The sequence below is a fragment of the Marmota flaviventris genome, chromosome 12, assembly GCF_047511675.1.
Source record: "Marmota flaviventris isolate mMarFla1 chromosome 12, mMarFla1.hap1, whole genome shotgun sequence".
NCBI lineage: Eukaryota > Metazoa > Chordata > Mammalia > Rodentia > Sciuridae > Marmota > Marmota flaviventris.
In genome coordinates, this window is record NC_092509.1 from 92408872 (window position 1) to 92421280 (window position 12409).

The 12409-nt window shown below is 37.0% G+C and overlaps 2 protein-coding genes across 3 annotated transcripts in view; one reads left to right on the forward strand and one right to left on the reverse strand.

Moving 5' to 3' along the window:
• Odr4 (odr-4 GPCR localization factor homolog) overlaps positions 1-6532 on the reverse strand; it is a 31823-nt gene extending 25291 nt beyond the window's left edge. Inside the window, exons 1-3 of one of the 2 annotated variants that reach the window (XM_027935064.2) lie at positions 6287-6532; positions 4910-5029; positions 2158-2292 (exon numbers count right to left, since the gene is read on the reverse strand). In XM_027935064.2, the coding sequence (XP_027790865.2) occupies positions 2158-2292; positions 4910-5008 (234 nt within the window). In that variant the 5' untranslated portion in view covers positions 5009-5029; positions 6287-6532. Of the gene's footprint in view, positions 1-2157; positions 2293-4909; positions 5030-6286 lie in introns of those variants that run through there. The other variant, XM_071600212.1, reaches the window with a different exon arrangement.
• A 475-nt stretch (positions 6533-7007) lies between these two features.
• The window catches only part of Tpr (translocated promoter region, nuclear basket protein), a 60472-nt gene continuing 55070 nt past the window's right edge, over positions 7008-12409 (forward strand). Inside the window, exons 1-3 of the mRNA XM_027934943.3 lie at positions 7008-7366; positions 8783-8887; positions 11299-11372. Of these exons, the coding sequence (XP_027790744.2) occupies positions 7216-7366; positions 8783-8887; positions 11299-11372 (330 nt within the window). The 5' untranslated portion in view covers positions 7008-7215. The remainder of the gene's footprint in view (positions 7367-8782; positions 8888-11298; positions 11373-12409) is intronic.

A 12409-nucleotide genomic window follows, 5' to 3' on the forward strand; every position in this document is an offset into this window, starting at 1 on the left:
TTCACATTAAAGTTGCTTTACAAATAAAAACCACTTAATAATAACATCCTTCAGCTACATTAATATATAAGCCCTTTTCTCAAAAGACTAAAAGACTAAGATAACTTCTGAAATCTTTTCAATGGTTTCCCACAATCAGCAAAATAAAATATATTTTTTTTTTTATTAGACTTATACTTCAGTCTTCCTAGAATCTGGTCAATCTGATGTTCTAAGCCTCATTTGACACTACTTTCCCTGAAATACTAAAAGTATCCACAAAAACTACTCACAGTTTTACATACCTATCCCCAAGCTTATTCTGTGCCCTTATTCAGGCTGTTCCCTCATTCCGAATTGACTTTCTCTTATATTTCCACATGTCTGAATTCTATTGAATACTTCAAAATCAGCTTGAGGAAGCTGACTTCCCTGATCATTTGAACTCCCGTAGGACTTTGGTATAGTTTTCCCATGGCCCTTTATCACAGAACCCTGTATTATATGTACAAACTACCAGTTTGTCCTCCATAATATCTCTATTTCTCTTCACATGATTGTAGCTAGTTCTCAATGCCACACAGATTTTTCTCTGCCATCTATATTCAGAGACCAGAATGTTCCAGTTAGCTTTTGTGGCTTAATGTATAATCAAATGATCACAAAGTCCTCAGAAAATTAGATACCATGATCTAATCTCTATTGTATTTGCATTATGTCTGTTAATGGTTCCCTCTGATTTCACAAACTCTACTCCCTTAAATTTGATACAATTTTCATATTTAGCATGGAGGATCTACACATCTTTTCTAAAGACCACCAACACACAAAATTTGCTATTTTTTTCCAAAGGTAAAAAGGTTAATCAAATTTACTATATAAATTCATATTCTTTCTCTGTATGTGTTTAGATAGACAGACATATATATATGTATGCCATATACAATTTTATAGAAAATCAAAAGCAAAATTAGAATTTAAAAAGTTATTTATAGACCATTAGGAATGTAATGCAAAAATATTTGATACTTTCTTTATAAAGTATTTCTTGGATTTGTTTTTTAGAACTACATACTATTCCATCACAAATACAGGAACATGTATGTATATGCACAGTTACACAAGTTTGTGTGTTTAAAGGATTTAAATTTGAGTAGGAAATACTATTATTCTACTTTTATCTTAATCTAAACATTCTTGTTGGTTATCTGTTTTTTTACAGTGCTGGAGATCAAACCCCAGGTTCTTATACATGCTAAGTAAGTGCTCTACTCCCAACCCCCCATTAAGTGATGTAATTCTTACAATACTCTTAAGTGAATTAGTTTACTCATTAGCCCCTCTCACCCCTAAATCCATGTCTTCCTCTCATACTGCCAACACTGTTCTAGATGCTCACCCTAAAATCCTTACTCATCTTAAGCTTCTATCAGCCCACATCTCTTCATTCCCAATCTACTTATCACTAAATTTTGGTTCTAGCTCTTTCTCTGAGATCATATGGCAAAAAAGTTCTATCCACTGTGTCTATTCATTCAGGCATTAATTTATCGACTATTTTAGAGCTCCCATTATAAACTATAGAAATACTATGCTAGGCACTCAGAATACAGCAATTACTAAACAGGTGCCCTCTCCCCAAGTTAAGGTTCATGTCATCACTGTTTGGAATACATTGCAAGTATATATTTTCTATTCTGTTTCCACTCTCTATTCTGCATGCGAATTGTTCTAAGATATAAGTTACCTTCTAAATTACTGGCAAATCAGTCACACTATCCCCTTCTCACAATCAGGAGCTTTGACAGTCTACCACATCTACCAATACGCTCCTTAGGATACCACTCAAAAGCCATCAAAACTGGCCCTTCCAGTTTTATGTATAATTACATTCTTTTACATATTCCATGTTTCAACTATACTTAATTGCTTGCTGTTATCCTAACATACTCTTTGCTTCTATGCCTTTGTGTCATTTATCCATATTGTCCTAGCTATATTCAATGTGCTCTGACTTCTGTTGGCAAAGTCTTACTCGGCCTTCAAATCCAGAACCATCAGCAGCTTATTAAGAACAAGTATTCTGAAATCCTAGTCTAATAATCTGAGAACAAAGTACTTTTTCTTGTTAGTCAAATAAATATAAACTTAACTATATAAAGAGATAAATACCATTACCTGATTGGCATGTTCTGTGGCCCATTCTTCATCCAAATTATCCAACTTAGCTTTGGGATGTTTGAGGTTCTCATTTTGCTCTTCTTTGGGTGGTGTTCTAGTGGCAAGAATCACATAATCCTTTTGTGAAGAACACTTCAAAAACAAATTATAAAAGCTTATTAGGGCTTTATAAGAGCTTATCTGATTGAAAAATCAGATACTTTAGCTCTTAGGACATGCAAAAACTGAATAATACTTGTACTAAGTTAAGTACCCTTTTTATAATGGAATATTTATACCAAATTAATATCCATATTATAATGGAATCTGCATTTATGAAAACTAATGTTTATTGCCAAATGATAAACTTAGGGAACACTGAACAGCTCAGTTTAATTACAGTGAAAATTTCCTAAAAAGACTGAATATAAAGCTGATAATGCAAGTTAGCTTAACAGGGGTCCACTTTATGCTTTGAGTACAAATTTTGGCTTGCCTACAAGTAGATTATTTAAAACTGACATGGTTTGGTCTTGTTTTCTCTTTTCTTCTTCTTCACACTCTTCTGCTCCCTAACAGCAGGATAGACAAGACTAACATTTTCCTGTCCCAGGCTAAGCTATTGAGTCCCTCACTGCCCACAAGCATAAAGAAACTCCAAACCTGGGAACTGGAACAAGAGCTCTCTCAAGGACACCTGATGGACACCAATCAGTTTTATCTACTGATAATGTTTGGAACCCACTCCTTGTATTCCTCTTTTAAAAGCCCTGTGTTTTCCCTGGGAGGGAGAATCATGGCTTCTGGAACAAGAGTCCCCTGTGTTTCTCTTTTGCTAGCAAATAAAACTTTCTTTTTCTCAAAACCTTATCCTCATTATTGGCTCAGCAGTGGGACAAGAACTAAGCTTTTGGTATCATTAGGATGCTGTCATCTTCATATTTGACCTGAAACTCCTTAAGGATAATTAGCATCATCTCAGGATAGAAAATAAAGGAAGATTAATTATTTCTACAGAAGTTACTTTCAGAAGGCCAGGTTCAAATGTACACAGGAAAATAATACAGGTCCTGACTGAAAGAAGCTCCTCTTTTTTCATCAACTGTTTAACTAAGTAAACAAACAAACAAAAAAACTGGCACTAGGAGTTGGGAACAAGGAAGCTTGAGGAGAAGAAAAGTGATGAGCTCTGAAGTAAAAAGAAAAGCTGTAGAAAATCAGAAGGAATAAAAAGACAGCATGAAAACATACTGGAAGAAGGGCATTAAATTGTGAGATACTTATTTGCAAGATGGCAGTTGTACTAAGCTCTCAAAGTAGCATACACCCAGCAAGGCAAGTATGGAAGACTATCTTTATTCCTGACCTTTAATCTCTACTGATCATATCTTTAACACTCTTCCCTTTTTTTAAAAAATATTTTTTCTTAGTTGTTGATAGATCTTTATTGTATTTATTTATACATGGTGCTGAGAATCAAACCCAGTGCCTCACACATGCCAGGCAAGTGCGCTACCCCTGAGTCCCCGTCCCAGCCCCACTCCTCTCTTTTTCAAAATAAAGGGAAGGGAAATATTTGAATAAAAATTTCTAACAAAAAGGCCCCTATATTAGATGCTAAGTTACCTGAGTCAAAAAGAAGTTCAGGTCACTGCCAAGACAGGCAGTCTGGCTGTCTAAAGATGGGTCTTGGAGAGTGGTACTACATGGATGAACAGTGCAGATATGCCCTGCCTTACAAGAAATCTAATTTTTGAAAACTCTGAAAATAAATCTTTCTCTGAGGCTAAAGTGACATTACTAAGCTGATGAATAACGACGTAGAAAACCTGAATCTCATGAAGGACCTAAGCCCTCTGGGCAGTGTATTCCTTTTCCTTTTTCTTCTTTTAATACAGGGATATTTATTATTTTTTTTTAATGGGAATTAAACCTAGAGCCTTGCGCATGCTGGACAAGTACTCTACCACAAGTTGTACCTCTAGCCCAGCACATTCTTTATCAGTAATTAACTTGAGCCATCAAATTTTAAGAGAAAAGAGCTTAGGGATGTTAACAGAATCATAATAAGGAGTAAAATTATGCAATTTGAAGGTTCTAAGCCATCAGACCAAAATAGGCAGAAAGAAAACTGGCACAATAAGACTTTTATTTAGTACTAGGTCTTAAAAATCAAGTGGCTGCTTATATTATGTAAAATAACTGTCCAAATCTCTGTTCTATTCAATGTTGATTTTTAAAACTTAACTATGAGGGAGATGGTCTATTTTTCAAATTTCCCCCAAACCCTTTCTTTCTCTAAGTTTTTTTTTTTTTGTTTGTTTGTTTTTTTAAATTCACTATGATGGAAATAAGAGCATATAACAAAAACATTACCACTGTTGGTCTAAGTCTGAGATAAGACAAACCAGAATGTCAAAAGCATTTTTTTTTAAAGACCTGGACAATCAGGAATTAATAAGATTACAAGGGGGTACAAAATGCTTTGGAAAGATAACCAAATGTAAATGCACTGGTTAGTAAAAATTAAATTTTAGAGTTTCTACATTATATTACTTTCAGTGTCATCAAAAGGGAATGGGTCTGACTTAAAAAAAAAAAAAAAAAAACCTGGGTTAGGTCTGTACTACTAAATTTATGTTTCCTCAAAGATCCACCTAAGATTTACTTATACATCAGACCCTTCCATCCACCAATCTTAAGTGTACTTTTATATAGCATAATTAGCTTCAATGAACAAATAATTTGTTATATCAATAAATGTACATACCTGTCCTATCAAAAGACCAGAGATAAAAGCTTTTCCTTGGAGACTGATGTTTGAAAGATATTGGCCAACACTCTCTTCTACGATGTAGGTTCTTCCCATTTTTGAGAACTAATTCAACTCCTATATTACAAGGAAAAATTGTATATAGCATCATTAGGTAAAAATACAAATTTTTATGTTTTTAGCGGGGGGGGGGGGGGAGGTAGTATAGTGAGAAAAAAATGGTACTACCCAGATACTACCTCATGTCTTGCAGTGATTGCTTATTAAACAAAGTACTCTTTTCTTGCAAAGTTCAAATGTAGTGCCACAATTCTTTTCAACACAGTGTTACAGGAAATGACTACCAATAAACCAGAGTTGAGATGAGAGATCACACCTATTTTTCATACTTGGGGTAAGTAAGAGACAGGACACTAAACTATCACTTGAAACACCTGATTTTTTACTTTAGATCTATTTCTTAATTGTTTTAGTTTTGATGTGACTTGAAATAATCAACCTTCCTGGACTCTGGTTTCCTAACCTAAAAAGTAAAGAATTTGGATCTTGAAAGATTTGAAAACCTATCTAATTCTAGGATTCTGTTACTCTAAGTACAGACTATTTGCATTTCTCAAGTGGTAGTACTTCACATACCAACAACCTTAATTGAAATGTTAATATGTATAATATTTGGAAGATAAAATCAACATTATTCTAGGTAAAACTGATTTAATTTACCTTAGTTACCACGAAATGTCATTAGATACTTTTGTTTGTAATGTCTTCACAACAAATTCAAAAGTAGGGACAAGAGAAAAATAATCAATGTCATGTAAAACTAAATCACCCATTCACAGAAGGCCCTCCTGACTGCAGGAATCACAGGGAAGATGACACCAGGAATGCCTGATTTTCAATGAAGAAATCACTAATTTTTTCAAAAAGAGTAATCAGACATGAAGCAAACTACAAACTGTGCTTAGACATTACAAAATTAAGATCTGGAAACAATTCTATTAATGGTGGCTCGGTGACAAATGGTTTTTAAGAACCTAACTTTTGTTACAACTGTTTTCATTTTTAAAAGTCGACTCAACATTCTAATGTCACCTTAAAACACAGCTTACATTTAAACTCTTCTTGGTTTATTTTTATCCTCTTCCAAAAGGAAAACAACAACAACAACGAACTGGGCTCCTTGAATTCCTGTTGAATCACCAAAAGCATCTAAGGAGGAGGACTCACGTGAGGCAAGTTCGGCAGAACTGGACTTCCGTGTACACCGGAATGACTGTCCATATGTTTCCTACACTGGGTCCCTTCTCAGTGCCCAAGCGCGCGCGCTCACACACATACCCCTAGACACGCATATTACCAGCTTAGCTGACTCACCTGTTCTCAGGATGCGTACGCTGCCAGATAAATCTCCCGAACGGTCGGTGCACGGAGAAAAAGACTGAGGTGCACGAGCCCCAGCCTCCAGGGGCCAGAATACCCTCTGGTTCCAATTCCACAGCCAATGAATTCATCAGAAAGCGACCGACTTCTTACACCTCACTTCCCACCCTAAACCCAGGGTCTCGAGTCAGGTGGCGCAGACCGATGACGCACGTGATCCCCTCTCCCTTCGCCGCGGCTCTGCAGCTACAGCGGCCGCGGTCGCTACCCCGCCCCCTTCCGGGCGCCATTGAGAGCGTGGCGGTAGCCCAGAGCCTGCCGTGCGGCCCTGTCGGGACCGATGCCCTCTAGTGGCTCAGTGCCTAGAAGCCGCCAAAGAGGACGACCCATGGCATCCCGTGGCTTTGACGGTAAGGCCGCCCTGCTCTTCAGGGAGGGAAATGGGTTGACGAGTACGTCTATGGCGCCACCGCGTGGACAGGGATCCTGCAGCCGAATGAGGAGAGCCGGGGGGCGGAGAGAGAGGAGGAAGCGGAACGGGTGCTTCGGGGCTGGGAGCCACGGAAGGGAATGAGAAAAACACTACGTTTCCCAGAGGCCTGCGAGGCGTGGAGCGGTTGGGACTGGGAGCCGGAAATTGAATTGCTCGGCGGGGTCGGAGGCCGCTTCTGAACTCGGACTCCCAGGGTGCACGGCTTCCGGCTGCGTCTGCACTTTGGGCGCGGGCGCCAAGGCGCGTCGGGCGCTTACCCTATAACGCAGGACTCGATTTCCCAGGGTCCCGCCGCGGGAGTCTCCGGCGGGCAGGAGCGCGCGAGCACCGGGCCCAGACTGCAGACGCTGCGTCCCCGGCTTCAGGGTCCTGTCCTTCGCCTTTCTTCTCCGGTTGTGCTCCGTCGGCTCCTGTCGCCGGCCCGATCGACATGGCGGCAGTGTTGCAGCAAGTGCTGGAGCGTACCGAGCTGAACAAGCTGCCTAAGTCCGTCCAGAACAAACTTGAAAAGTTCCTTGCTGATCAGCAGTCCGAGATCGATGGGCTGAAGGGACGGCACGAGAAATTTAAGGTGGAGAGCGGTAAGCGAGACGCTGTTCCCGCCCTTGGCTCCACTTGAGCTGTGGCCCATCTTCCGCCTTTGCACACTTGCCCTCCTCTTTACATCTGCGACGTTTTCTATTAGTATCTCTTTCAGGGCTCCTTGAGCGCCCAAGGCCTTCTCTTTCCTACTCCCGCATGTTGGTAAGAAGGATCCACTGTTGTTTTTCCAAATCGGAATCCACTCTTCCTTGTAATTAGGGTGATCTCACGTAGGCAGTCTTAGGTTTGTCCAATAAACAAAATTTTTTTGCACCAGACATTTGAACGTTTGCAACTTCTATCTCTCTATATCTACAGAAACTGATCTATTTGTTGCACTGTAAATGGCAGTAATTTCTGCTCTATTTTCTAGTCACCTGAATTCCTAAGAATTCAAAACAAAACAAAGCAGAGTCTGATGACCACTTCGTGCACTTGTTAGTATACATGTCACACCATGATCCCATATCGAATTAGTGTGCCCCAAAATGAGTTTAGATGCAAAAGACAGCACTGGAAACTCAGTGAACTTGCAGTAAAAAAAATTAATGTTATTTCTCTCTAAAAGTTGGAGTTTCATAAAAAATACGTTGAGTTCTGCTTCTATTTATCTATAGTGGGCCTTCAAATAAGAAAATTATCCACAGTGTCTTGAACATCCTTGAAAAAACTTTAAGAATATAGTGATTATTGATAATAAAATACAAATTCCTGTCTTTTTTTTTAATTTGCCCTTAGGGGAAGTTGATTTTTTTTTCTTTTTTTGCTAGATTGCCCAGAAATTTCCATCTAAATAAATTTTCCACTTCAAAGAAGTGTAATTTCGAGCAGAATTAATCTTGAAATTAGACAGTTCTCAGAATCCCACAGCTAAATATACACTGCATTCTGTCCAGTAATTTGCACAGTAAATATTGAGCATTAGCTGTATGCTGGATACTGTGCTGAAGCAGTCTGTCTCAGTCTCTTCTCTTGGGAATTTACACATTAATTTTTACAGAAGCTTAGTAATTTTATGCTTTCAGTTATTTTGAGTATTTTACAACAAACCTTTTAAAACAAAGCAGTTTTTAACCTAAACATTTTTTTTCCATGTAATAAATACTTTTAAAAATCTGCCTTATGCCAAGTAGTCTACTGATGTCTGAGTAAAATACTAACACATATGATATCTTGCCTGCCTTGAAGAAATTAATTTGTAAACCCCTTTTAGGCCTTATTTTCTTTTGTCGTGTAAGTCAGTTGGAAATGTTAATGAATCCTTTTGTGTGCTTATAGATGTTAGAGTCTCTTCTTTGGAGTGCAGTTCCAATATTGTATCTTAGATTTTAAAATCAAAGTCATTAGGAATTAGCAGTATTAATAGTGTATTTGGTTTTATTTTAATTTTATTTTTTTCTACTTGCTTTCTGTAGAACAACAGTATTTCGAGATAGAAAAGAGGTTATCCCACAGTCAGGAGAGACTTGTAAATGAAACACGTGAGTGCCAAAGCTTGCGGCTTGAGCTAGAGAAACTCAGTAAGTATTTATTTATACCTTTATAAGTATAAGCATTCTTGGAGTGTTGAGATCTCCAGATACTCTTTGTGTTGTTTGAAAACATTTGCTTACTGTATATGAAAATACTGGTTAAGTATTACTGTTTTTGTTTATGGTGACATTGATTTTTTTCACTCAGTAAAGACTGCAAGAACACGGGGCTTAATAATCATGAGACCTGGGTTTTTTTTGTTCTTGTTTTGTTTTTTGGTACTGAGTATTGAACCCAGGGGCAATTAACCACTGAGCCGCATCCGTGACCCTTTTTATTTTTTATTTTGAGAGAGAATCTCGCTAAGTTGTTGAGGCTGGCCTCAAACTTTCAATCCTCCTGCCTCAGCCTTCAGAGTCAACTGGTGTGACAGGCGTTCATCACTGCACCCACCAATACCTGAGTTCTAGTTCTGATTTTGCTGTTAAAAGTGGTTTGGCCTTATGTAAAACAAAGCAGAGTCTGATGGTTTTAAAAGTAGTAGGCCCACATGGGCTTCTACATAATCAGCTTTACATATCAAATAAGATTTTTAAAGTTATTGAAAAAGCTAAAGCAGTACATAACTGAATAATTGGGATGATAGAATTGTTTTACATTGACAAATTAAAGCCTATTGATTCCATTATTTGACTTCTGTTATTATTTTTATAAACATTTATGAAACTCAGAGTATTTCCTCTTTCAGGCCTAGTTCTTGTGAATGATGGGTAGCCAGTTCTCTTAGTTTTCTTCTATCATTAACTTCTAGATAGTATATAAGATTTTAAATGACGTGTATGTTCTTTTTTTACTATAAAAGAAAGCAAATGTTAGGTGACATTTAATAGAGGAAGGGCATAATTAATTCCTTTTAAATATAGCTTGATTTTACTTTAATTTGGAGAAGCAGGAAGCTCATAATCAAGGGAATGTTAAAATTTCAGCTTTCTCTGAAAAATATTCATTGACTCTTTGGGTTTAACGTGTGTTTTAGCTACTCTTAGCACACTCCACTTTTAAAACATGATGTACATAGCTGATGTGTGTTTATATGTGCAGGAGCATAAATAAACTAGATCTGGTTCATCTGTACATAGCTTTTCCTTGACAAAGTAAATAAAAGATCTGTTCATGGGCTGGGGATGTGGCTCAAGCGGTAGCGCGCTTGCCTGGCATGCATGCGGCCCAGGTTCGATCCTCAGCACCACATACCAACAAAGATGTTGTGTCCGCTGAGAACTGAAAAATAAATATTAAAAAAAATTCTCTCCCCCCCCCCTCTCTCTCTTAAAAAAAAAAAAAAAAAGATCTGTTCATCATGAAAATGGTTGTGTTTATAGTTTTAATCTGGCTGGGTGAGAGTATAGGGGGCAAACCTGCACAAAGATCAGATATCTTCTACAATTATGTTTATATTAGGGGGAAGGGTACGAGGGATTGAACTCAGGGGCACTCAACCACTGAGCCACATCCCCAGCTCAATTTTGTATTTTATCAGGGACAGGGTCTCCCTGAGTTGCTTAGCGCCTCACTGTTGCTGAGCCTGGCTTTGAACTCAAGCCTTCTATATCAGCCTCCCGACTTCTGGGATTACAGGCGTGCACCACCGTGCCCAGCTATGTTTGTATTTTTTTATATGAAGATAATTCTAGACTTTTAAGTCTAGAAAGCAGTAAATAAATTAAAGCAAATTAAGAAATCTACACTAATTTAGCAGGGCTTTTTCCCCTTTTACAATCTGTGACTTAAATAGAAGTAAAAGTTTGAATTGCTAATGATGTGTTGTTCATTAAATTGCTAGCATATAATATAGATATGTTTTATGGAGGAAGTTCCAAAAAATATATTACTCATAATTATCTGCATTTTTTAAGGAGAGAAACTGTAAGGAAAGAGCATTATGAAGTAGATATTAGGGAATAATCATTAAATATCAAGCATAATTTTTTCTTCCATGTTAAAGCAAGTCTTTAGAGTAATAGGTATGGAATTGGCAAATGTCTGTTATTATGATTTACTCAATGTATTTTATTTGTTTAAATGATATTTTGTCTTAATCTATCATTTTTACTTGATTTTCTCATTTATAAATTAGTTATGATGTAGTTTTGTATAACATATGTTGGTTTCTTCAGAAGATGGTGAAAAATAAGGAAATTGATAACTGTGTATGTTTTCACTACAGACAGTGGTAGAATTATTACACATTTGATTTTGGACATTGAATAGCATGTTCAAAATTTTTGTCTAAAACAGTAAATTTGATATAAAGACCAATCTACAATGTGTTTACAACTCCATCTTTTTGGGTTTCAATTTCTTTATTTTAAAAAAGTATAAGCATGGCAGCTGGATGGAAACACTCATTGCAAGATTCAAGCTAACGTACATATGTTCAAAATTTTCTCTAATCTAGACAGTCAATTGAAGGCACTAACTGAGAAAAACAAAGAACTTGAAATTGCTCAGGATCGAAACATTTCCATTCAGGTAAAAGATATTTCTATGTATAAAGTTAATTGTTAATATTCTCAAGGAAGGTTTCTGTTTATTAGATGTTAGTGGTAAAATGAAATATGTCCAACTAGGAGAAGCTACCAACAAAAACAATAGTATACAGATTTTCTAGTTGGATATTTTTGTGTTATTTTGACAGATTAGGAATTTCTTTTATTCAATAAAAAGTCTATAAAGTGCATTATTCCAAATGCTTTGATCTAGTTGGTTTTTAAGTGGAACCACATTGATAATCATTTCCTTAAAGCAGTGATAAGAGTAACATTGAGGGCTGGGGATGTGGCTCAAGTGGTAGCGCGCTCGCCTGGCATGCATGCGGCCCGGGTTCGATCCTCAGCACCACATACAAACAAAGATGTTGTGTCCGCCAAGAACTAAAAAATAAATATTAAAAAAAAAAAAAAAAAAAAAGAGTAACATTGAATTTGATTGTAACTATTACTGACCATTTTGTTTAACATAGTCATGCCCAGTGCTTCTTTAATCAGATCAAACTTTGAACTATTAACATTTCTTTCTTAAGATTTGCATTTGAAGGGCTGGGGAGATAGCCCAGTTGGTAGAGTGCTTGTCTTGCATGCACAAGGCCCTGGGTTCAATCCCTAGCACTACACACACACACACACACACACACACACCTCTAAAAGAAGAAGAAAAAGATTTGCATTTGATTGAGGGGGATGGTCAAAGATATTTCTTTCACATCTTTGAAAGAAAGACAAAATTCCACTCCCAGAATCAATAGGAACACAAAAGTCCCATGACATAGCTAGAAATAATTTCACAAGAAATGCAAACTTAAATATTAAGGAAATTAAAACACACTACTGAAAGTGCACCTTTATAAATGGAGATATAGCATGTTCCAAATTTATATATGTTGGTTAAAAATATTTTGACTCTAAAATCCAAATGGGATAGGTTGAAATTTGGTATCATGGCTCTGAAGGAGATTTGGGGGAAAACATGTAGTAATAACTAGAATAATTCTGAAAAAGAAATATCAGTTT